General features: G+C 42.3%; 1 protein-coding gene across 1 annotated transcript; it reads left to right on the plus strand.

Annotated features, from left to right (window-relative positions):
* Positions 1-168: 168 nt before the first annotated feature.
* On the plus strand, positions 169-24,100 carry stard9 (StAR-related lipid transfer (START) domain containing 9). Its single transcript, XM_089004645.1, has 26 exons — positions 169-434; positions 1,507-1,576; positions 3,617-3,733; positions 7,957-8,073; positions 8,816-8,848; positions 8,929-8,990; positions 10,081-10,193; positions 10,507-10,649; positions 10,742-10,809; positions 11,666-11,763; positions 11,824-12,033; positions 12,194-12,291; positions 12,805-12,882; positions 12,967-13,044; positions 13,472-13,651; positions 13,987-14,038; positions 14,446-14,568; positions 15,160-15,245; positions 15,324-15,373; positions 15,437-15,621; positions 15,739-16,204; positions 16,280-20,992; positions 21,303-21,449; positions 21,612-21,792; positions 22,731-22,897; positions 23,296-24,100. The coding sequence occupies exons 1-25, from the start codon at positions 388-390 to the stop codon at positions 22,890-22,892; spliced, it is 7,677 nt and encodes a 2,558-aa protein (XP_088860771.1). The 5' UTR covers positions 169-387; the 3' UTR covers positions 22,893-22,897; positions 23,296-24,100.
* The last annotated feature ends 899 nt before the right edge of the window (positions 24,101-24,999 follow it).

Consider the following 24,999-nt stretch of genomic DNA (forward strand, 5'->3'; position numbering starts at 1 on the left):
CAACTTGTATCGAATGAATTATCGGTCAGTAAGCATTTTTTTACAGTGTTCGGCTCGCGCGGGCCGACAGAGGGAACGTTTCCTCCAGTGTTGTTGTCTTTTGGCTCCGGTCTCGGTTCCGCCCACCCGTGAGTTTCGTCTCCCAGCAGGAAGTTCGGCAGCTGGGCTTCTCCTTCTGAGAAGAGTCGGTCGTACGACGAGGACGACGACGGCCTGAAGCCGGTCGAGATGCCCCGACGAGAGACCCGGTTCGAGGGGGTTCTCACTCGCCTACACCACCCACGGTGATTCGGGTGGGGAGAAACATGTTCGGGGGGACACTTTTGAGTCGACCGCCTGGTGCTTTTGTGAGCTGTTGACGCCGAAGGGTGACACGCTGTGGTCGGCATGGCCAACGTCAAAGTGGCGGTTCGAGTCCGACCGCTCAACGCGAGGTAAAGTCGCTTCACTTCAGTCACTGTCCCGCTTGAAGAACTTATATTCTACGATTAAAAAAAAAGCTCATTTTCTCATCGAAATGTACTCATAGTTGAACTTATTTACATATTTTGTATTTCCAATAAAGGGCCAAGCGATACTTTACTGTGTTTTATCGTTATTGTGGGGATGACATGTTATATCTCGTTTTAAAATTAGGTTTATAAAAGTGTCAAAGGTAAAATGGAAATTCAATTTCAATTGGAAATTCAGAATGAGTGACCATTATTGTTCGACGTTTTATAGTTTTAAATTCAAATTTCTAATTTGCTATTGTTATTTTTACATTGTACAAAATAAGTCATTTACCTTCGTATGTTGGCAGTGTTCAATTTACTTTGTGGCAACTCATTAAAAAATTCTGAAATTCCATTGATTAACCATCCTCAGTCGGTTAATTATTTAAGGTATGAAATATAACAGGTAGAACCAACGAAAAAAGACCTTAACAAAAGCCATAGAAACTCCAAACAATGTTTCTTTCACACACACTTCCTGCTCTTTGACACCACAAATGTAATTATCATCTGTCATGCAAATGAGATACACTGTCCTCCTTTTCATGGACAATACATTTTTTATTCAGTGGTCACTTTCATCTGTGCTATGTCATGCATATTTGACAATAAAGCTGACTTTGGTCTTACAAAATGGCCACATCAGTGTGACTGGTAAAGTCACAAAAAGGCACAGAAGTGGATCTTCCTCCTGCATCGCTCAAGCTAGCCCCCGCTGGATGCTTTTGTTTTCTTTAGAATCCTCATCAGGACCCCCTCATAGCACAGAGGCTGGATTGCACCGGACCCGAGTGCCAGAAATTTCAGTCAAAAGCGAATATAAATTGCCCCGATTACTCCCGAAAGAAAGCTGGAGTGCATTGTCCTTGGTGAAGAAAAACTAGTATTAGCGCCGTACTGATGAGGGAAGAACACTTTGTGTCGATGAATGGAAAAAAATCTATCCTTCTTGAACTATAAAGCATTTTTTTTAATTTAATAATTTAACCTATTGTATTATGTCTTGTTGTAGAGAAAGTGCAGATGGAGGGAGGCTGGCAGTCCAGGTAGAGGACAAGTTTGTAAGGATCCAAAATGTCAAGGTTGGTATTTACATGCTTATTTTTGTTTTCAAAGTCAATTATTAGAGTATGAGATGGTGAAATATTAAATGGAAATACAAGTGACACAAATATTTGACCACAATTGACCACAATTGGGGAATAATACCAAAACATTAAACAAACTCAAAAAACAACTAAATAAATATGTGTAAAAATATACTCTGTTAAATAAGATAAAACTCAGTTAAACGTATAAGGAAAAATTACAATTATTTTGTGTTTTCAGGACTATAAATGCCAACAAACATGCCAAAATCAAATACATAAACTCTTCCAAAAATAGAAAAACATCCAACAAAATCCCACAGTATGAACCAAAAATCCAAAGACTTTGATCCTTGACATGCTGACTTAGCAGGAAGTTGTTTGTGCTCTCTTCCAAAACACAAACGAAACGTGGACTTGAAGCCATGTTTTTTTTTTTTTTTCGGACTCTCGCCATGTGGGAATCATTACCTCGTCGGCGACGAAGTCGTCTTGTAAAGTGACACCGACCCTTCGCGTCGCGCGGGCGGTACCGAGGCGTCCCATTGGTCTACGCGTTATACCTTCATACAGCGAGTACGCCCAAGTCTTTGTTTATATTTGAGGCCAAGTCCGGCGGCGGTTTTTGGGGGGGGTGTTACAAATGTAACAGGGCCTGCGATTAACCACGTCGGGCCTTCTCCCGATTCCAAACGGGCCTCCTCCTCCCAATCTCGAGGGAAGCGTCACTCGTGGAAAGAAAGTGGGACAGCTCAAGACCACAAATGAAACGGGGGTGAACGTTTCACATTGGCGTGCTGGCAGAAAGATCTCTGTGAGCAGCAGATTTCTACCAGGGTTACGCAAAATATTAACAAAAAATGTAGAAAACAAGTTACAACAATAAAAAAAGAAACATAAATACATACATATTTGCCAAAAGTTGAAAATATTAACAAAAAATGTAGAAAACAAGTTACAACAATAAAAAAATAAACATAAATACATACATATTTGCCAAAAGTTGAAAATATTAACAAAAAATGTAGAAAACAAGTTACAACAATAAAAAATAAACATAAATATTGAAAAATACATAAATATTTGCCAAAAGTTGAAGAAATGTGAAGCCAAATTACTACTGATTTATCAATAATATTTTTTTAATCTGGAGTTGCGAGACAGAATATTAAAACAATCATATAAAAGAGGTCAAACTACATACAGTTAATGGACAATATTAATTAAAAAAAAAAATTCAAAAAAACAGGCGGGTAAAAAAAAACTAACTACAAATACTTAACCAAATAAATTATTATTATTATTATATATTACCTATAAATCAAAATGGATCTCATTAATAATAACAATAGAAATAATAATAAAGACAAATAATAGATAAAAACAGTCCAAATACATTGATAACAAAGACACAAAATAAGTATATACAGTATCATAGTATATATAATTAAAAAATATATATAATTGCAAATATATATATAATTAAAAATATATATACTGTATATATACAATTAAAAATATATATATATATAATTAAAACAAATATACATATGTATATAAATAGCATATTTGACTCACGCAACCCCCCCCCCCCAAAAAAAAAAAAAAAAAAATATATATATATATATATACAGTAAAGTCTCGTTATATCGATATGGGATATATCGATAGTCCCGGTTATATCGATACTATTTCTATGCACGCACGGAGAAAATTACATGCAAACAGGCTCGGATATATCGATAGTCCCGGTTATATCGATATTTTTTCGGACTCCCTTGAATATCGATATAACGAGACTTTACTGTAATATATAAAACCGCACTTGTTACGCTGGCTCATTTCATTTCGCTTGGCCTCCACAACAAGCGATTTGCTGCGCTGTATCTTTCCACCTCATTATTTCTTCCCCGCCAGTAAGCGGAAAGGTGTGCAGTGCGGTCATGCGGGTAGTTCTAACTGCAAATGGCTTGCTCATCAATGTGTTTTCATTCCGCCCCTCCCCCCGCCCCATTTCTGATTTGCTAATCACAGTTGGACCCGCGCTCCGATCACGCTGCCGATTCCAGGGAAAAGCTCCTGGAGTTCCGTTTCGACTACTGCTACTGGTCGGTGCATTACGAGGACCCCCGCTGTGCAACGCAAGATGAGGTAATCCGTCGTTATGTTGGTAAAAAGATATCCGGGATGAGGAATTCCGACGTTGACCCTCGGTGGGCGAAAAGGGTCAACGTCGGGAATGCCAGCTTCGACTTCTTAGCTGCTCTTGTTTGAGCTGACGCAAAGCAACCCCCCCCCCTCCCCCCCAACCCCCCCCGCCAGGCCAGATCTACACGATAGGCCCTTTTTGTTTTTGTTGTTCTCCATTTCTCAAAATAGACGAGGAAGCGTAAACTCTGGAACGCCCCCCCCCCCTCCCATAAGACTATGAAAATGGTGGGGGGGCCTCTTGTTAAGTGAGACAAACTCGATTTTAACTGCTGCTTTTCCAGTCCGAGCCAGCGAGTGCTTCCCACCACACCCGCACAGAACCCCCCCGGTTTGTGTGTGTGGGGGGGGGGGGTTAGCTCAGCGCAACCCGCTGGCCATTTTCCACCACGGGGCGTTGCCTTTCATATTTGGACTTGTGTTAAACTGCATTTAGGGGTGCAGATGTGGTTAAGGGAAGCGCAGGGGGAGGGGGGATATTTATCTCACTGTAAGAAAAGGAATAATAATAATAATAATAATATATTGCATTCATAAGCGCCTTTCAAAACTCTCAAGGTCACTTTACAGTCACAGCATGACTTTTTCTGTGGGTGAGTAGCGGCAGCCACACGCGCCAGTATTCACTCAACCTGAAAGTAACTCAAATATGTAAACATATTAACTGTCTAGCTAGCCAGCTATCGATTAGCAGTCTAACTAGCTATTAGGAATATAGCTGTCTAGCTAGATATTTGAGTCAGGAAACATATTAGCTAGCTAGTTAGCTAACCATCTTTTAGCTATCCAGCATTCTATTAGCTAGCTAACTAGCTTTCTATCTTTTTGAGTTACTTCCAGCTTAAGTGAACGCTGGCGCGTGTGGCTGTTGCTGCTCACCCACAGAAAAACTTGTCATGTGACTGAAAAGTGACCTTGAGAGTTTTGAAAGGCGATTAGAAATTAAATGTATTATTATTATTATTAAAAATAGATAGAAAGCTAGCTCGCTAGCTAATAGGTAGCTAATAGCTAGCAAATAGAGAGCTAGCTAGCTAGATACTACTACTACTACTACTACTACTACGACTACTACTACTACTACTACTACTACTATAATAATAATAATATAAATAACAATAAAAAATCAATTACAAATACAAATAAAAAATACCTAAAAATAACTAATAATAATAATTGCCTTGACGTGATCTCATAGCACACATGTTGTGCTTCGACGCTAGCAAACAACAGCTTGTGCATAGACGAGAGATGCATTAAAATAATAAAAGAATAAATAATAACAAAGGAATATATACATGTATATTGTAAAAAAATATATTAAATATAAAAAATAAAATAAATACAAATATCATAAAAATATACCACATATAAAAAATATAACATAAAATAACTCAAATATAATAATTAAAATAATAATACATAAATATAGACAAAATATAGAAGATATAAAAATAATATAAAATAAAAGAATAAATAATAATACAAAATATATAGTAAAAAATAGTAAATATAATAATATTTTTACTATATTTATTTATTATTATTTATTCTTTTAGATTAGATTTTATTACATTACATTCCTTATTATTATTATTAATTTATTTTTGATCCCCCAGCAGTTTGTAGGTCTGTGTGTCAGCGGAAGAATGGTCGCACTGTTGACAGGAAGAATACAACACGCATAAACGCACACGCATAGCAAAGAGCGGCGATATGTAGGCCACCATGTTGACGCCCTGATGATTAGCGTGGAATTTCTCACGAGGAAAAGTGACAAGTTATGAATCTGGCTCGCTGCCGTTTGTTTTGTTGTCTAGTTTGCTCGCAGGAGGACAAAAAAAACGAAAGAAAACCCCAAATAATAGTGGTGGCGTTGGGAAAATGGCCGCCGCTCTGGACGAAAAGATGTCCGAGCTGATGTTGAACAAAGCACATTGAAAGTTTGCCAATAAAAGTCACGCGCTTCTTTTTTTTTGCTTTGTTTTTTTGCTTTGTTCATGGTCTGCCTTTTGCGAATGAGAAGCAAACGCAGGAGAAAATACTGGAGTACGTCGTCCCTCCGCGTCCTCCGCCCTCGAGCCCAATTTGACCTACAAATCCAGTCCCCAGTGTGACAAACCGGAGCATTGTTCACATGGACCTTCGCATAGTTACGCCTCCTTAACTCCAGAAATCTCAAATCTCTCTCTCTCTCTCTCTCTCTCTCTCTCTCTCTCTCTCTCTCTCTCTCTCTCTCTCTCTCTCTCTCTCTCTCTCTCTCTCTCTCTCTCTCTCTCTCTCTCTCTCTCTCTCTCTCTCTCTCTCTCTCTCTCTCTCTCTCTCTCTCTCTCTCTCTCTCTCTCTCTCTCTCTCTCTCTCTCTCTCTCTCTCTCTCTCTCTCTCTCTCTCTCTCTCGGCCACTCTCTCTCTCTCCCCCTCTCTCTCTGTCTATCTTTCTCTCTCTCTCCCTCTCTTGCTCTGCCTTTCTCTCTCTCTCTCTCTCTCTCTCTCTCTCTCTCTCTCTCTCTCTCGGCCACTCTCTCTCTCTCCCCCTCTCTCTCTGTCTATCTTTCTCTCTCTCTCCCTCTCTTGCTCTGCCTTTCTCTCTCTCTCTCACTTTCTCTCTCACTTTCTCTCTCTCTCTCTCTCTCTCTCTCTCTCTCTCTCTCTCTCTCTCTCTCTCTCTCTCTCTCTCTCTCTCTCTCTCTCTCTCTCTCTCTCTCTCTCTCTCTCTCTCTCTCTCTCTCTCTCTCTCTTTCTCTCTCTCTCTTTCTCTCTCTTTATTTATCTATCTCTCAAGCTACCTTTCTCTCTCTCTCTCTCTCTCTCTCTCTCTCTCTCTCTCTCTCTCTCTCTCTCTCTCTCTCTCTCTCTCTCCCCCTCCCTTTCTTTCTGCCTCTCTTTCCCTTTCTCTCTCTCTCTCTGTCTCCCTCTCTCTTTCTCTCCCTCTTTATTTCTCTCCCCCCCCCCCCCCCTCTCTTTCTATCTTACTTTCTGTCTCTCTCTTGCTTTCTTTCTCTCGCTCACTTTCTTTCTCTCCAAAAAGGAAACGGGCCTTCCATTTTTTTTCCCGTGTTATTGTTTTCTCATCAGTCAAAGTGTTTGTTTTGCGCCTTCCCGGCCAGCCACTCATGTTGAGTCCGTCCCCGAAATCTCCTTTTAGGCGACGGTGACTTTGCTTTGTTTGACCACCTGAAATCCTTGACAAACGCTTAGTCGCCGAAACGCTGTGTTTGGGTGTCGATCCAAACTTCACACGCTCGTTATGAAAAGACGCCTGCCTTTGATCCTCGGGGAGCCATGTTGTCAACATTCTTCTCATTTTCTTCCATGTGTATTTACCCGCTGGGATATTATGGTCTAGACCCCACCCTGCCTGTTGGGGGGGGGGGGGGTACCCCTCGCTGATCCTACACTGTATCCTGACGTAGAATGTGTTAAGTTCAAAAGTCGGCTCGAGATCAAGTTGCTAAAGTAATAATAACACACACACACACACACACACACACACACACACACACACACACACACACACACACACACACACACACACACACACACACACACGCAGCTGGCTGCTCCTTGCCCAAACATCTGAGGAATCGACAGAGCCGCCTTGACTCCTGGCCTGGTTCATAGCATTGTGGCGGTGAAAGCTACACGTCTTTGTTTGTTTATTTAGTTGTTTATTTGTTTGTTTTGACACAATGGCGATCAGAGCCAAGGAAAGGACCTCTTTGTGTACATCCTCGTACATGGGCCAAATTTTACTCAAGGGTGCCTCCCTTAGGAAGAGTTTAAAAATGTCATTTTGACATGAAATCAAGCAAATAAAATTGCATTTATATATGTATTTATGCATTTATCTATCTAGATAGATAGCTTTTTTAAATATATCTTCCCCCTTCCACGAGGGGGCAGCATTTGCCTTTTGTCCATGTCGGCGCTTTGTTCCAGCTTCAGCTTTTGTTAAAGTGCTATTTAAATCAATTTGCATGTTTTGTATTTTGTACAGCTGCCCCCTTTTCAAGCTTAGATAACTCCACACCCATATAACTTGGGAATTAACTCTTTTTTTTCTGATGAAAGTCTAAAGTTTCTTACACTACATTGTGGATGTCGGATTTTGTCCCGCGTCTGTCTCTCACACACTCTATCTGTCCGTTTGTCTGTCTTTTGGACAGATTTTCCAGGACTTGGGCGCGTCCGTGTTGGCCGGAGCTTCCGAGGGCTACAACGTGTGTCTGTTTGCTTACGGCCAAACGGGATCTGGCAAGACGTACACCATGATGGGCACGCCGGTGAGGAGAACAGATAGCTACCTAGCTATCTCGCTAGCTACCTAGCTATCTACCTCCCTAGCGAAAGAGATAGATAGCTAGCGAGATCGATGAAAAGGTTTCTTCAGCCGTCATCTGTACTTTTTTGAAGGTGTATGACGTTCGTCAGCGAACTAAAATTTGCTAGTAGTTTTGGCCTAATATATATCCCTACTGTCCAAATGTGGCGGTGCCAGACTCTGCTATGATTGGTCCCTGCTCTTTGGTTTGGGGAGCAGAGGACTACTCCCTGAGTCTACACTGATTACTTCTATTATCTCTATTGTCCAGCCTGAATATGGGGTCTACAACTGGCCTGATTGCCCCATTTGCTCTGGTATCACCTCATCAGCATAACTAAGCCTATGTGTTCTAAGAAGTCTGTTGTAATAACAATCTAAATTAATCTTCACCCCACCATGGCGATTTAGTGAAGGGTTTTGTTGTTTTATGAAAATAGCTTATTTTACTCCCTTTTCAAACCATCTATTTTTTTTTCGCTAAGATTGTAACCTCACTGTCATCAAATGAGTGGTTGCTAGCTTATACACCTAAACGCTGAGAGCTTACACAGAAGTTATGAGATAGTTAGCTAGCAAGATACCGAGTGTGATTGATTGATTGATTGATTGATTGATTGATTGATTGATTGATTTTTTTTTTTACTGTACTGTAATTCTTCCCTTCAACCCAAACCGTTATTCTGCCTTCTATGCGACGCTAGGACTCGAGCGGTTTGACACCTCGGATCTGCCAGGTACGCTAGCATGTCCGAATCCGCTTTGGCAACGTTCACTTGAAATCAAACGAAAGTCTGACTTTTTTTTTCCCCGAAAGGCCCTGCTCCGGTCTCAGGATACGCTTCCCGACGGGCAGAACTCCAGCAGAGTGGAGATCAGGTAACGCTTTGGTTTGCCTCTTCTTCTTTTACTTGAAATCCAAACGCGGCGGTTAGCCTGCAGAGCTCAGGGGCAAAGAGATGGCGATCAGCAGGTTTTTCCTGTTTCTCCAATACGTTTGCGCAACTCTGCGATTATTTGCGCTGCCCCACTTATGCACAAAAGACATCTTTTTTTTTATGCGCGGCATAAATGTCCTCGAGTCGTGCCCTCTTTTATACTAGACATAATTAGGCGGTCTTGTCACGAAACAAATATGTTTTTGTATAAGCTAGCTAGTAATTGACGTCACTCGGACCTAGCGGTGTCGAAACTTCTTCGTTTGAGGGAAAATGGAAGGATGTAAGGGCCACTTTTGAATCTTTCGACTTTTTCAAGCACTGGAAAATCCTTCAACAAAGCAATTTTATCTTGTTTGCAATGTTAAAATAATTTCGGCGACCTTTTGTTCCAGGCGCTAAGATGTGGATTTTTTTTCCCCCCTCTAAATGGCAATTATCTTTATTCCCTGCAAAATTCTGAAGATAAATTGTAATTCTTGTCATCACAAATGGTCGATTTATGTCTTCTAATTTAAGGGAAAGTTCTACGGTATATTCACAAATGCGGTAGTTATAACTGCCCAGTTTTAAAAATGAACTAATCTTGTGGCCCATGGGAAATGTCCGTATGTATGTATTTATTTATTTATTTATTTTGCTTTATTTTTACTACTATTTTTTGTACTTATTTATTTCTATTTCTATTTATTTTTACTGCTATTTATTTATTTATTTATTTATTTGTTTGTTGGTTTGTTAAGGTATTACTATTATTTATGTATATTTCCATGTATTTATTTGAACTGCTATTTATTTAGGTATTTATTTATTTTACTTGTTTATTTATTTATTTGGTGCGCGCATGCGACGGGCCGCTGACAATTTAATGGCAGGCCGCAAATGGCCCCTGGACCGTAGTTTGAATACCCCTGCTTTAACCTGTCTCACCAGGTGTGGCAGTATAGTCTCATTCAAATTCACTGAATTATCAGAAGGCCAAATGAATCTGAACTTGGGTAAAAATGGAGAAAAAATGGTTGCCTGTGCAGTTTTCTGGAAATCTATAACGAGCGAGTGCGAGACCTTCTGGGCGTCGGCGAGCAGAAGAAGAAAGCCTCGCTAAGAGTCAGAGAGCATCCCGAGAAAGGGCCCTACGTACAAGGTAAGCGCACCTGCCAACTACAGTCAATCTGGGGTAACATATTGTGATCACTTTTTATTTTGTATTTGTATTTTTTGCCCCCACTCAGCCATTTTGAAAATGGCGGCAAAATAAAGATGAATGATCATATATTAATAATAATAATAATAATCATCATCGTCATCATCATCATAATGCATTCAATTCATCAGCGCCTTTCAAAAGGCACCTATACCACAATCAATCAATTTCCTTTTATAATATTTAAATTTGATTTTTTTTTTCCATCCCGCCACACAATATCACCCATCCCATTTGTTTGTCTTTGATTCAGACCTGTCGCAGCATGTGGTGTCAGACTGCCAGCAAGCCATGGACCTCTTGGAGGCGGGCGTGGCCAACCGCATGACGGCGGCGACGCACAACCACGACGCCAGCAGCCGCTCGCACGCCATCTTCACCATCCAGTACACTCAGGTATGAACGCCGCTCTTAATAGCTAACGTGGAAACGCTGCCGTTTTATTTCAAATATTCCCCGCCTTGCTGATCTCACTTTACGGGTCGCAGGCCTTCCTTGAGAACAATCGTCCTTCGGAGACCGTTAGCAAGATCAATCTGGTGGATTTGGCCGGGAGGTGAGAACCATCTGGAAATGTCGCCATCTAGTGGCTGGAGACCTAATTGCAGCTTCCATTCCATTTTTTTTCAAAACATTTTCCCAACTGTATTTCTTCATAATTACATATTTAAAGGGCAACTGACACCATTTTTTTGTTTCCTAACTGACATCAGAAAAACGTTTTATAGCACCTAAAATACCTAAAACACACAGGCTGATATTTTTAGTCAAATGCGAAACACCAATAAAAATGACTGAAAGTGTCCCAAAATGAGCTCGGAACTGGGCAGATTCAGAAAGTCCCGCCCCCTTGTTGGTGACGTCACGCCAGGATACTCCTTCACAAACTGCCTTGCCCCAGAATCAAAACAATGGCTTCAGACTGGGAGAAGATGCTTTCTTGTTACTCATCCATCCAGTTATGAATATGATTCAAATAGTTGTCAAGAGGAAAGCATAAATGTTTGCAATCGATGAAAGAAGTCCTTCCGTATCAATTCGAGCCGTCTGATGTAGTGCCCAGAAAATGCACAAGATGGCGCACAAGCTCCGTTGGAAATGGGCTGATTTGTCCGCTGGGATTTTGTGTCAACTTCCACCTTCTTTATGCGTGTTACCGCGATTGCCTGCGACACACAACGATTCACCATTGCGTTATTTATGTAGTTTTCCTTCTAATTTCGCCATCAACACAGTGTTTTCAGATGAAAAAAGTACCCAAAATGCATTGTGTGTCGCTTTCTCAGTCATTTCAAGTCATTTGACAAATTATGGACGCAACTTGTCCAGAGGTGTCGGTTGTCCTTTAATAATAACAACATAATTTTCAGCATGTGCCACATCTCACGCAAGGTGTGTGTTTTTATTTCTAGTGAGAGAGCAGATCCCAACTATTGCAGAGACAGACTAACTGAGGGCTCCAACATCAACAAGTCGCTGGTCACGTTGGGCATCGTCATTTCCGCTTTGGGTAAAGCGCTCGCACCTTTCCCATGTCAATCAAAAGGCTCATTTTGATTGACATCCGCAGCCCAGAACTCGCAGATGTCCAGCAGCTGCCAGAGCATCAACAGCGTGGCGTCGGAGGGCGACGGCAGCACGGCGGGAAGCCACGGCAGCTTCCTGTCCGGCGGCGCAAATACGGGCAGGAGGCACTGCTTCATCCCTTACAGGGATTCTGTCCTCACCTGGCTGCTGAAGGACAGCCTGGGGGGCAACTCCAAGACCATTATGATCGCAAGTACGTGGCACAAAATAAGAGTGTTGGGCGTAGTCAGACTCCATTGATGCTAACAAAATGGTAGCAAATGTAATAGCAATAGTTAGATTGTTTTTTTTATTTTAATTATTATTTATTTTTATTTTTATTTTTTTTAATATATTTTTTTATTTCTTTGCAGCCGTTTCCCCCTCGGCCAGCAGCTACAACGAGACTCTCAGCACCCTGCGCTACGCTGCCCATGCCCGAAATATCGTCAACAAGCCCCGGGTCAACGAGGTCATACACCCGACGTGACAAAGGATATTTGTAGTCACAATAAATAGATAAATAAACTAATAGATACATAAATAGATACATAGAAAAAATTATAAATAACTACATGAACAAATAAAGAAACAAATAAATACATGAACAGACAGATACATTAATAAATAAATACAGAAATAAATGCATAGATGGATGGATAGATAGATAAATAAATAATAAGTAAATAAATAAATGCATAAGTAAATGAATAAATAAATACATAAATGAATACATAATTAAATAAATGAATACATAAATACATGAATAGATACAAATAACTAAATAAACAAATGACTAACTAACTAAATAAATAAATAGCTAGATAAACACATAACTAACTAAATAAATAAATGGCCAGATAAACAAATAGACAAATGCATAAAAAGATAAAAATAAGTAAATAAATAAATGAAAAAAAAAGAGAAAAAATTGAATGAATAAAATAATATAACCACTCCAAATAATCAGTGAACATTTTTATAGGATGGAAACGTGCGGCTGATCCGGGAGTTGAGGGAAGAGATCGACCGGCTCAAGAGCATGCTGCTCACCTTTGAAATGGTAAAAATTAATACAAAAAAAAAAAATCAATATATATATATATATATAATTTAGTTTATTGTAATTTTTTTCCCGCCATGACAGCAACATGATCCCAGTCCTTCCCTGAGTGACGAGAGAGAGGGGACGTTGTCGGACATCGTGCTGCAAAACGAGATGAAGGTAACAAAATTGTGTGACTGTAAGGCGTCCTTGAGAGTTTTGAAAGGCGCTTAGAAATTAAATGTATTATTCTTCTTCATATTATTATTATTATTATTATTATTATTATTATTATTATTATTATTATTATTATACCTTCTGTATTTGGACAGTTTTTGTCTGGAAAATATTCGCATCCTAAAAGTGATATACTGAATGATTATGATTGTTTTTAAATATCAAATTCTTAAATGAGATGGGATATAGTGCTACGATGTTTTTTTCCATGCTTTATTTATTTCGATTAATTTTTTTCCTCTACTTCATTGTAGCAGTGCTGTTACTAAAACAAACACCAAAAAATAATCCAAAAAAATGGCAGAGTGTCGCAAAAAATTCACCGTGGGGCCACACGCATGTTTTAAGCATCCTCCTCTGCGTCCTTCAGGTGGATCAGCTGACCAAAGACTGGTCGGAAAGTTGGCGGGACAAACGGGAGCTGCTGGAGCAATACAGCGTGGACATCAACCGGGACCGAAACGGCTTCCTGATCAACTCGCTGAGGCCACACCTGCTCGCTTTGGACGGAGATGTCCTCAGCACCGGCGTGGTCTTGTATCACCTCATGGTACCGACGCTGTATTTTCCAATTCAAACTGTCCGTTTTATGCCTCTTTCCCCCCCTTTTTTTAATCCTCATCTGTCCTAACTCATATCTGTTCTCGTTTTTCCTTACTAGATTCTTCCTCTTCCGTCTTTCACTTTGTCTCTTGTTCTGCTACAATAAGCGAAGGTGATTGTTTTCTCTTTCTCTCCACTTCAAACGCATCTCAATCCTCACACACGTCCGTGAAAACTGTCGTCACGGCAACCTTGTCTCTTAATCCGCCACGAAATGAGAGAGGAAGAGATGAGAAATGAAAATATATATATAAACATCTGATTTCAACATTTTCATGACAGGAAGGAGTTACCCGCATCGGACCCCAAGACCAGTTTGAAGAACCACAAATAGGTACCGGATGAGTTTGTTGTAAAAATACCCCACTCTCATTTACATATAGTACGTTGGAAAAGATTATCTTTAGTTGGGCTTATGTTGAGCAGCTAGCCATTAGCAAATGCTAACTTGGATCAGCGCTGAAAATCACATATACTCGACCATTTTTTATTTTTATTTTTTTCAAATTTTTTTGTCCTGTTTTTGGTTCTTTCATCATGTTACTATTGTAGCTTCAGCTGTTGTTAAAGCTCGATATAAATCAATATGGATTGTATTGTATTCCCCGTAAAACATACCAAATCAATATTCTCCGGATAGATGCATTTTCTAACAAATCCAAAGTCGTTTGACATTTAAAAGACTAACCGAGAGATTTACTATGTGTCGCTTTTGAAAATGCTTTTAACTCCGTTTATTAGTTCTGCCTGGCGCCAAGTGTGAGATCCAAAACGACGGTGGAGTCGTCACGCTAACGCCGCTGGCCAGTTGCATCTGCCTTCTCAACGACAGGGAAATCACCGAGCCTTGTAGGCTGGCCCAAGGTCAGTCTTCTCACACGTACAACCACTATATACTGGATTGAGATTGTACCGTTTCAGAACGTGACAATGATACGGATAAAATTGGTGAACCACATCCCTGACTTTTACAAATCTCTCGTGCAAAATCAGGGATCGGCTCCCAAATTTATCCTTGACTCTAAAAAGAAAGAAAGATGGATGGGAGTACAGTTGTCTTGTGAAGTCTCTCCATGGTGGAACAAATTAATGGTATTTCCATTCATTTGAATGGGGAACGATGCTTTGAGTTGTTTTCTAGTTACGAACATGGTCTCTGGAAACAATTTAACTCTTATTTGGATGAATGAGATTCTTGTCGATCTAGGGTTCACACCATCTTTTACAAAAAGCCAATTTGACCTCACTTGTGAATGTAACGAGGATAAATTTGTATCGAAAATCGATTCATTGATGATTTTGACGTATTGATGATTGATGGTCAACAAGAATGACGAGTGCATTCTCATTGAGAGCCGAATGCACAGTTCTTTTCACAGCAGTAATTACAGCAAGTGAATGTGATCTTTTGCTCAAAAGCCTACACACTATTTCTATCTTGTCTCCGCTTTCCAGGAACAGTGATCACCTTGGGAGGGCTTCATAAATTTCGCTTTAACCACCCGGCGGAGGCGGCGGTCCTCCGGGAGCGCAGACGCAGGGTAGGTGCATCCCAGCTCAAATTTCAAACAGTCCTTATTGTGACTGGCTGCCCAATATTTTGCTTTCTCTCATTTCAGGAAAGTGAATGCAGTGACGTTGACATTGGCCTAAAGACCCTTGACCATGGGTAAATCCAGGCAACCCAAAAATTCTGACCGTTTATTCAGATCTAACGTTGTTTCTTTTATAGCAAAGAGGAAGAAGGTCTGCCTGCAGTGCGTTTGTCCCTCCCAGAGGAGTCTACTGGCAGGCGGCATGTGGAGGCACAGCGGCGCTATGTGGAGCGTTTACGCCAGGAGATTGGCTCTGAGCAGAGGCGGATCGAGAGGGAACTGGAAAAGGAGCAAGCCCAATTTCAGCTGCAGCACAGCGAGAGTAAGCAAAATTTTAGATTCGTTCATTTGAACCAATTGCCAAGCTGAAGACAAATTGTGAACTCTGGATTTTGTCCAAAATGGCTCTTAATTGTTATCATGACTCTTAAACCAACAGTCCATCAGTGGATCCTGCAGAAGAAGCGTGATCTTTTCGCCGTTGAGCAAGGAGTCACTCAGGACCTTGGAGTTCAAACACACTCTCATCCGGACCCTCTTCTGGAGCATCTCAACAAATACGTGTTGAACGGTCATGAAGTTCAGACAGAGAATTGTCCACCACTGGTTGTCAGGGTCAAGAAGACGGCAGTTCAGGAGGAGCTACTTAAGCATCACGCCCTACGTCGCGCCGAAAGCCGCCTTCACCGCAAGAAGCTGCAGTTCCAGCTGGAGAGAGTTGCCGGGAAGAGGCGTCTGTTGGAAGCAAAGAGGGAATTGCAGCAACTAGAAAAGGCCCTACCCCATGGACCTGAGTCCCCCGAGAGCCTCGAGCCAGGGTTTTCACCCAAGTTTGTTTCGCCGAAATCTTCCTTCTGTGTTGATCTTGTGTCCCGTCTATACCCACAACATACGCCAATCTTCAAGTAAGTGTATCAAAACTTTACAGACTATTTCCTGAACTCGCAAATCTGAAAAATATATTTCTTTTCCTTCAACAGACACTTCCTGGAGAGAAAGAAATCCGGAGAACCGACTCCTGCGTGTGTTAGCAGCAAGAAGTGGGTTTCAGATGAGTGCCTCCCCCGGGAAAGAACCTCAAGTTGCTCTGACACACTTCCTTCAGGACTAAGTCAGTCCTGCCAAGGAAGAGGCAGATCATTTGAAAACATTGCCCGAAATTCCAGGGACCAGGAAAGAACCCTGGAACAGCAATGTTGGGGGCGCACTGAACGAAAACCCCTGCTGCCACAAAGAGAACTGTCTTTTAAGAACAGATCAGACCAGAACACGGCAGCTCCGCCACTCTTGCCCCTCCGTGACCCCGTGCAGCCGCTAGGCAAAGAAAATGTCGGAACCTCCATACCGATAATTCCTTGCATGGATGTAAAAAGACATTCGAATGTCAGCGGAAAATACTTTACCTATTCTGTGGATACCAAAGTGTTGCCATCAGGTTCAAACCACCCCAAAGCTGTAGGAAAGACGGACAGTCAATCTCCCAAAAGCTATGAAGACAGGGACGTGATGAGTGGAATTCCCGTGAAAACGGCCATCTCTTGTGAAGCGCTCGAGCAGAGCAGTCCTTTCAGATGGCACAGCACGGAAGCTCTCAGGAACAAGGCAGGCCAGTGGTTGGAGAGACCGCAACGATGGAAAGATAAATGTCAATGGAAAGTAGTCGAAGAGCGGCAGGGTGGTTCCTCAGACTCGGACAGTCACTTCTCCCTCGATTCGTTATCCTCTGCTTGCGCAACGGCTCTCGTGGAACAATTAAAGAGTGAGGAAGTAGCTCGGAGTGAAACAGACAGCGACGACAGTATAATGTCGAAAGACTCGCTTGCGGTGAGCTCTGGTGTCTCGAGCTCTTGCCGGAAAGTGGTTCCAACGTACTCTTTGGTGACAGATGCCCATTGTGGTAATAGGATAATGGTAGTTGGGCCAAAACGGGGCACCTTCCAAGATTATAAAGCTATTCCTGCAGAGATGCACTGGAACCAGCAAAATTCCCTTCAATCAAGACCTGAAATCGCAGTAGTAGATACTTTTGGAAATGTACAAGAAAACATTCGTCAACCAGATCTTCCTGGTTCTGTCAGTGCAAGGTTGTCCGAGAACCTGCCACCGCTGTTCGACCCATGCTCTTCCCTTGACATGGATGGCAGTTCCGGGCTCCGCCGGGACTCTCCATCGTCACGAAACCAAAGCAGCAAATCTTCCAGTCCAGTCAGCGCGAGTCCATCTCAAGGTTTTAGCTTAACATCCGCCACCCAACTTTTGAATGACCAACCAACCATGGATCTGATGACACAGAAAGCCAAAGACAGAGGGACCGAGTATTTAGTTGCAGATCCTCTATGTCTGCCCCACAAACTTCAAAATGATGTCGCGACTGACCTGCAAACCTCTGGTTGTCAGACAGAACTCCATCTGTTAAGAAACCTTTCAGGGTTAATTCAAGAATCTACAACAGACTCTTTAACTTCTTCCCATAAAAATGAAGTACTACACAGTGCAGTTGTAACACATCAACAGTCTGATCAGTGTGGCCATCAGATTACTCAAGGCTCCTCCCTCACAAAGACTGACTCATCAGACCGGAATGACACCAAAGATGTCGATGCGACACATTCTCCCTTGCAGCATGACTCATCTGGTAAAAATTTCAGGAAGAGAAATCAAGAGCAGCAGGACGCTTTGGTGGGGAGCCTGAAAATTCCCCAAAACTCTTGGCCCCTTGACAAACGGGGAGCTACTTCCTCTAATAACAATGATAATTTGCAAAAAGAACACTTTGATGAAGGAATCTCCAACTGTGGATTTGTGTCTGCTGGCATTTCTGATCCCACGCTGAAGAAACTTGTGAGTGACCCCTCTGTCGGCAATATTAACGTAAAACATGTAGCGATTAAACAAGTACTTGAAGATACAACGGAGACAGGGTGCCATAGGGATACTCTTGGTACAAAGTATAGCTGTCAGTCTGACGCCATTTGTAGCGCCATCGACTCAAGAATCGCACAAGTGGTCCAAGAACACTTAAAGATGGCAACGTTGGAGCAAAAGCAAACTGGCCGCAAACTGCCAGGCAGCTTCAATGTCGATGCGAGTCAACCAAAGCCTGCTGTGCCGCAGCTTTGCATCACCAAAGGTAACTGTCGTGCAGAGGACACTGGTATTGATTGGTGTCGCACATGTAACCCGCGCTTATCAAAGACAGTTGAACACCCTCACATGATATCCCCGGATAGAGGTAATCTTACTGATGCCACATCAGGGAAGAAACCTTCTGCCAAAGGGCGAGATCAACCCAGCAGTACACCCTTGAATGACCAATCTCCGACTTCAGGGGCCAGTCTGAATTACAAGACCAGCAATGAATATCAAGGTTGTCCGTGCAAGTTTGCCAAAGTCCGACATCAAGGACCTTGTTTGACCAATCGGTCTGAAAACAAAGAGAGGTTTTTAGGATCAAGGGATGAAAAGGTGGTCACGAATGTAAATGAACATGGACCTGAAACAACCACCGTTGGTACACAGTATGATTTGTCTCTGCTGAATAAAAAGAACAAGTCCAAAAGGTTCCGGAGGACAAAAATACATCTTACCCCTGGTGCTTCCTTTCAGACATCATCAGATGAAGACCAAACCTCGAGCAAGCGGCCATCTTCTTGGCTACGACTTGAAAGTGAAGGAATAATAGATCTCGGACAATCTAATCCTGAGATTTCCAATGCAAACCCGAAGGTGGATCCGAAAGAAGACGTTGCAATTCCCAGAAAAAGCTTGTCCTTACCTCCACGATCGGTTGCACCGAGGGACAATGGCCTGCGGAGTGAGGACAAGTCTCAAGAATCTCACATGCGTTTTTCCTCCAGCGACGTCAACCCATTTGTTTATCAGTGGCAAGATGGTGACCGATCATGCTGCAAGAACCCCCCCTTCGGCAGTGCTACCAATCTCTCACCCAAATCCCCACTTTTGAGTACCGCTGAAAAACGCATACAAAGGTGCTGTAGCGTCGATAACGGCTTAAACGGACAGAATTTGCCCTTCGGTTCCCATCTGAGCACCTATGCCGCTCACAAGGGACTCTCCAGCACTCTTAGCAGCATTGAACCCACAATCAACGTCACTTTGTCTGGCGGTTTAGACTACTCCTCTGATCCGGAGTCAAGCCAAAACTCCTGCCAGAGGTCCAGAAATAAACACGGCATTCAGGTGGTTGAGCCAGCCGTTCTACAGAGGAGGGAAAGGCACAAAAGGAGTCAAACGGACGTTCCTAAGACCCCGGTTCAAATGAACAAGTTCCTGACATGGAACAGTATGGAAAGCATGTCTGTACACCTCTCAAAACTGATCCATAGCACCTCGAACCTGCTCGGAGATGTCCAGGGAATGCGGACCAGTCGGGTCAGCCGGCTCAGTTCTCAACTGATCCCAAATATTAGCATCAACTCCTCGACTCAATCCGCCTCGGATGTTGGGGTCCAGACAGAAAGACGTTTGACACCCACGAACACAGAGAGTCACCCAAGGTCCGAATCCCACGAGATCAATTTGACACTGAGACTGATTGGTGCTGACATCCTTTCCTCAGACAAAGACCCTTGTGGCTTGGCGGGAACAACTGAGATGAGTGACAAGGAAGTCCAACGAGGGACCGCTTCTTTAAAAACCCAGCCTTTCGGATACCAAAGACAAATAACATCCACTCCTATCAAAAAAACTTTGAGTGAGGTGTCGCACCATCATCTTACCGCCACCTCTGAAAAAAGCTGGAGACCAAACGGATGGACAGAAAACCAAATCTCTCGTGTGACAAATTTGTCAAAGCCTGTGACCACATTCACAGATCGGGCATCATCCCCCATTGTCACCGTTGAACCATTGAAGACTGGAGAAAGACATCAGAATGGACGCATGGAAGAGAAAAGCGTCCCTGAATACTCTTGCAGGTCATCCGGACTTCATTGTGGCATTTGCTCTGCTCAAACATCCCAGAAGGTCTGCGAAAGGAGTGGTTCAAGTCTTAAAGACTCAGAGGATGGTTTCCAAAGCTCACCGCTGGGCAGAACTCCTCGTCACAATGGGGATGCCGATCCTCAGTTTAAATGGAACTCCTCGCAGAGTTCTCACTGGTCAGAATTTTCTCTGCAGAACTCTGCCACAGCAAAGGAGACCAATGCTCTCGTCAGAAAATCCGAATCCATACAACCCAGCAAACCGTCCCAGCAAAGGCCTAAACGGGGTCCTTTTTCCGGTGATGTTTGCAGTTCATCTCCGGCGGCATCGCCGACGGCGAGTGATTGCAGCACTGACATCCTGGTGAATACGAAACCAATCACCGGAGTGGAAACCAAAATACTGCCCGAGGAGCTGCCTTTCCACAATAAGTTCACCAACTGGTCTGGCATCAATCCTCGGCAATCCAAGCGCTGCGGTTTTTCAGACGCGTCCGAGAGTTACGCTTCTAACATCGGAGGAAGGTTAAGAGAGATCGAGTGTCTGCGTCAGGAAAGGGAGCATGTAATGGCTTCCGTTGGCCTTAGGGCCAACACCACGTCGCTGACCGTGGAGCTCGCTGAGGCTAAGCTGCATTACGGCCTCGGAGAGACGGACGCGCTGCTCAACATGCTGTCTCCCAGGTCCGGGGAAGATGCCATGGTGAAGTGTGTGACCTCCACGCTAGGAAAACAGCAATTTGGGAATCGGTAAGTGTTCCACTTCTAATCTCTGGTATTCAGACTCTGTTGTTATTTCTGGAGGAAAGATCGATTGGAACTGGACCAACAACAACCGTCGTCTCACAGACTGCCCATATTTATACATTATTTGAATTGACCTCACCCGAGGTGGTCACTCTGCTGACTGATTTACCACCCAACCAAGTATTTGACCAACCAATTTACGTTTTCTGACCTATTGACTGAACCACTGACTGACCATCCAACCCATTAGCAGATCATATTTTAACCAAAAACCTCAATTTTAGCAATATCTGAATTTTTTGTACCATCCTAGACACCGTTTGAGCAGCGAAGGATTGCACACAAAGACAGAGGACCCTCCTCAGACAAGCCGCCGAGCACACAGCCTGAGCCCCAGCAGAGACCATCCCAGAAGCCCCCCATCCACTCCCTCCCGACAGCTGAAGTCAACGAACGACAGGTTTTCTACTTTCATTTCTTTCATAACTTTGCTGCTGTGAAATGTAAATTTCTCCACTGCGAGACTAATAAAGGCAAATCCAGTCCAAATCCAATACAATGTCAAGACCCTATTTGACCGAAACGTGCATTTCGTTGACATTAGCTTACCACTTATCGGCAGAGTACGAGACCCGGCGAGCGCCGGTAGCACCTACCCGTCGGACATTAACCAACTCCTGCGCGATTATGGCCGCGCTCGGGAGGAAGCCATGAGCGAGATCACCAAGGTGAGGGAGCGACTGCGAGAAAGGACCGAACAGAAGAGAAGGATTCAACAGCAGGTTTTATCTCCAGAGTCCAAGGTATGGTAAATCTATTGCTGTAGGATACATTTCAGATAGTGGTACAGTGATGCCTCAGTTTATGAACCCCTTGGCTTACCAACCTTTTGGTTTACGAACATTAAATTTATGAAAAATTTACCTTGGCATACGAACTATTTTTTTGGGATACACACGGAGCGCCACAATGAGTGATGTGTCATTCGCGAACGAGCGCGTTCTCCGAACAAGAAAATTGCAGCCGACTCATTTTTGTCCTCTATTCCCCACCGCCAGTCGTCGGTTAAAGCCACGTGATTGGTCAAGGACGCAGCAGTGGGTGGGGGGTTAAACATTAAAGAGACAAACAGACGACAGAAAGAGAGTGAGAAAATGGAGATCAATCAGGCTCCACAAATAACCCGCACAAGCCATCTGTACACTTGATGCAAAAAGCGATCGACCCAGCTAAACGGAACACAATTGATGAGGAACTAGGTAAAATGATCGCAGAGAAAGCACCTCCAAGGGATCATTCCTCAAGATGGTGAAAGAAGAATGCTACATTCCTCATCAAGTGTTTCATGCTGAGGAAACCGGCCACTCCATTCCATCAAGCCATCAACGACCATCACAAAGGTCAATAAAACGACTTTATTATACTGTACAGTGTATTTCTTTAATTATAATACCATAGCACATTTATTATACATAAAATAAGGTATATTTTGTGTAGTTTTAAGAAAATTAGAAAGTAGAAAATTATGTTTTATGGGGACCTGGGAACGGATTATTCTCATTTTAATGGTTTCCTATGGGAAATTAATTTTTGGGGTACACACTTTTCACCTTACACACTCTGTCTGGGAACCAATTAAGTTCGTAAGCCAAGGTATCACTGTAGTCATCTAACCTTTTTTAGGAGGGAGGTGTCCTTTGTTGCACAAATAAAGATTTTCTTATAACTAATTGTTCCCCAGGATGACCTGAGGAATGGAACCAGAATCAGCAACAGCACTTTGTGCACCGGATCCAGCCTGAGCCTGTCATCTGGACCCACGTCAGGCTACGACAGCGGCAACGTTCTACAACTGCAACACGGCCGCAGACAAGCCCATGGACACGTGGGTGAAGAACAATGACGCAGGTAGGACAGGCCAGATCTGCGGTGTCATATTCGTGGACATTTGGGAGAGATAAATGAAGTGCAATTTCAAGTCTTCAGAACAAAGCAATCATTGTGTGTTTACGTCTGTGTAATCTCTCAGTCGTACAGGAATGGTCCATCGATGAAAAGGTTTCTTCAGCCGTCATCTGGAAAAAAATAATATATATATATATATATATATATATATATATATATATATATATATATATATATATATATATATATATATATATATATATATATATATCCCTACTGTATGACGAAGCTTCTTGGATAAGAAGCGAAACGTCCGACACCTCCAAAGAAGTCCAGATGACGGCTGAAGAAACCTTTTCATCGATTGTGTGTTTACGTTTTTCGCGGTGTTGTGGTCTCAGGTGGACCTGGGAAAGACTTGGATCATCTTTCCCGTCGCAGCTCACCGTCATGGCTCGATCTCATCGACGCGGTGGAGACGTGATCGGCTCTTCATTTTGCACCTGACTTGTTTTTTTTTTTTTTTTTTAATATTTAATTGAGTTTTTATGTTTTTATTTTTTCTACACGAGAGCGCTGTGTCTCTCTGCGCAGCTTTATTTTTATAAATATGAAAGTTGCATGTGTTTGTTTGGGTGCTTTCTACAATCCTAACGCTCATTTACCAAAGATATTGAATATTTTAATACTTTGACAATTTAAATTTGCTTTATTTTTATAGGAGGTATAAAATATGTGATGCTAAACCTGGAACGGGCAGCTTCGGTTTTCATTGTTTTGTATGGAGGCTAAAAAAATGACGAGATTACAGTTTGATCCTGGAAAATACTTTTTTTTCTCACTTGTGTAGTTTGGGTTTTTTTTTTTTGGGGGGGGGGGGCTGATGGGTCCTCCAACATCAGCAATACCCCTTGGAAAAGCTTGCATTTTTCATTTGCTTATCAAAGCTATGCAAATTTGGTGAAAAACCAAGTACATCAACAAAAACCATGGCACAATGAAGAAACTGACATTTTGATATTATTTTTTTTTGTATTGTTACTATAAATGTATTTTTTTGCTTTTTTGTTGTGGTGTTAAAACTTATTTATGTTGAGAATTGGAAATGTACTACTGTTGTGCATATGATGCATAAACGTTGCTGTTTTTATACTACTACCAAAGATGTCGTTTGATCAGATATGATTAAAAAAAGTCTGAATTCTTCATTGTTTTCAAATTGTATTTGGTTTTATTTTGTGATCTTCTTCTTTTCCTTTGAGCTTTTCCCTTCTTGGGCTCGCCACAGCAAATCAGTGTCCTCCATCTTGAGAGGTTTGATCCGCATGTTTGTTTTGGCCAAGCTTTTACGTCGGGATGCCCTTCCTGACACAACCCTCTGTATTTATCCAGGCTTGGGACCGGCACAAGAAGACTTATGTCCCTTTGTGGCTACAGAACAAGCAACTCGCCTGACACCCAGGCTTTTCACCTGATGGGAGGGAGAAACGGTCCAATTGTCAATAGTGAGAGAGAAACTGTTAGCTTTGCTCAAGGTGGATTTTCTACCAACGAGGAGAATTTCAGTTTTTTTCGCTGTTTCGCTGTTTGAGGAAGTTATGCCCAACAAAGGAATAAATAACTAGTTATCTGTCACGGTTTGCAAGGTGGTGATGGCAGATGTGGATCCCAAAAAGCAGGCAGGAGGGAGCAGCAGGTTGTGTTTGAGAAATTGTATTAAAATAAAGCCAACAGGAACAAAATCTAAAACATCAAAGTCATTCAAACAGAAAAAAATACAAAGTATCAAATAAAGACCAAGAGTAAAAGTCTGCCAAGATTAAACAAACACATGCACAGTGCATACAATTGCATACAATGACCCGACGCCGAATGGTCGTGCAGGGAGTCCTTTTAACTGTCACTGATTGGAAACGACCAGCACCTGCGAGGCAGCAGGCAGGCCTGACAGCGCCACCCGTTGGTCGCTAACCAGATCATGACATTATCAAATCCTAAGGCAAGAATAATGACTGTTATTGTGGTTTACATACGACAAATTGAAATTTTCATTCGGACTTTCCTTGAGTTTCCTCCTACATCCCCCCCCCCCCCCAAAAAAAAAA

This window comes from Hippocampus bargibanti, linkage group LG09 (assembly GCF_051943395.1).
Source record: "Hippocampus bargibanti isolate YZ-2025 linkage group LG09, ASM5194339v1, whole genome shotgun sequence".
NCBI classification, from domain to species: Eukaryota; Metazoa; Chordata; class Actinopteri; order Syngnathiformes; family Syngnathidae; genus Hippocampus; species Hippocampus bargibanti.

Bases quoted from the DNA above. Each gene is read 5' to 3' on its own strand.
- stard9 (XM_089004645.1), top strand. From the start codon at position 388: ATGGCCAACGTCAAAGTGGCGGTTCGAGTCCGACCGCTCAACGCGAG. The intron at 435-1,506 runs GTAAAGTCGCTT...GTCTTGTTGTAG, and splicing joins GTCCGACCGCTCAACGCGAG to AGAAAGTGCAGATGGAGGGA. The intron at 3,734-7,956 runs GTAATCCGTCGT...TCTTTTGGACAG, and splicing joins GCTGTGCAACGCAAGATGAG to ATTTTCCAGGACTTGGGCGC.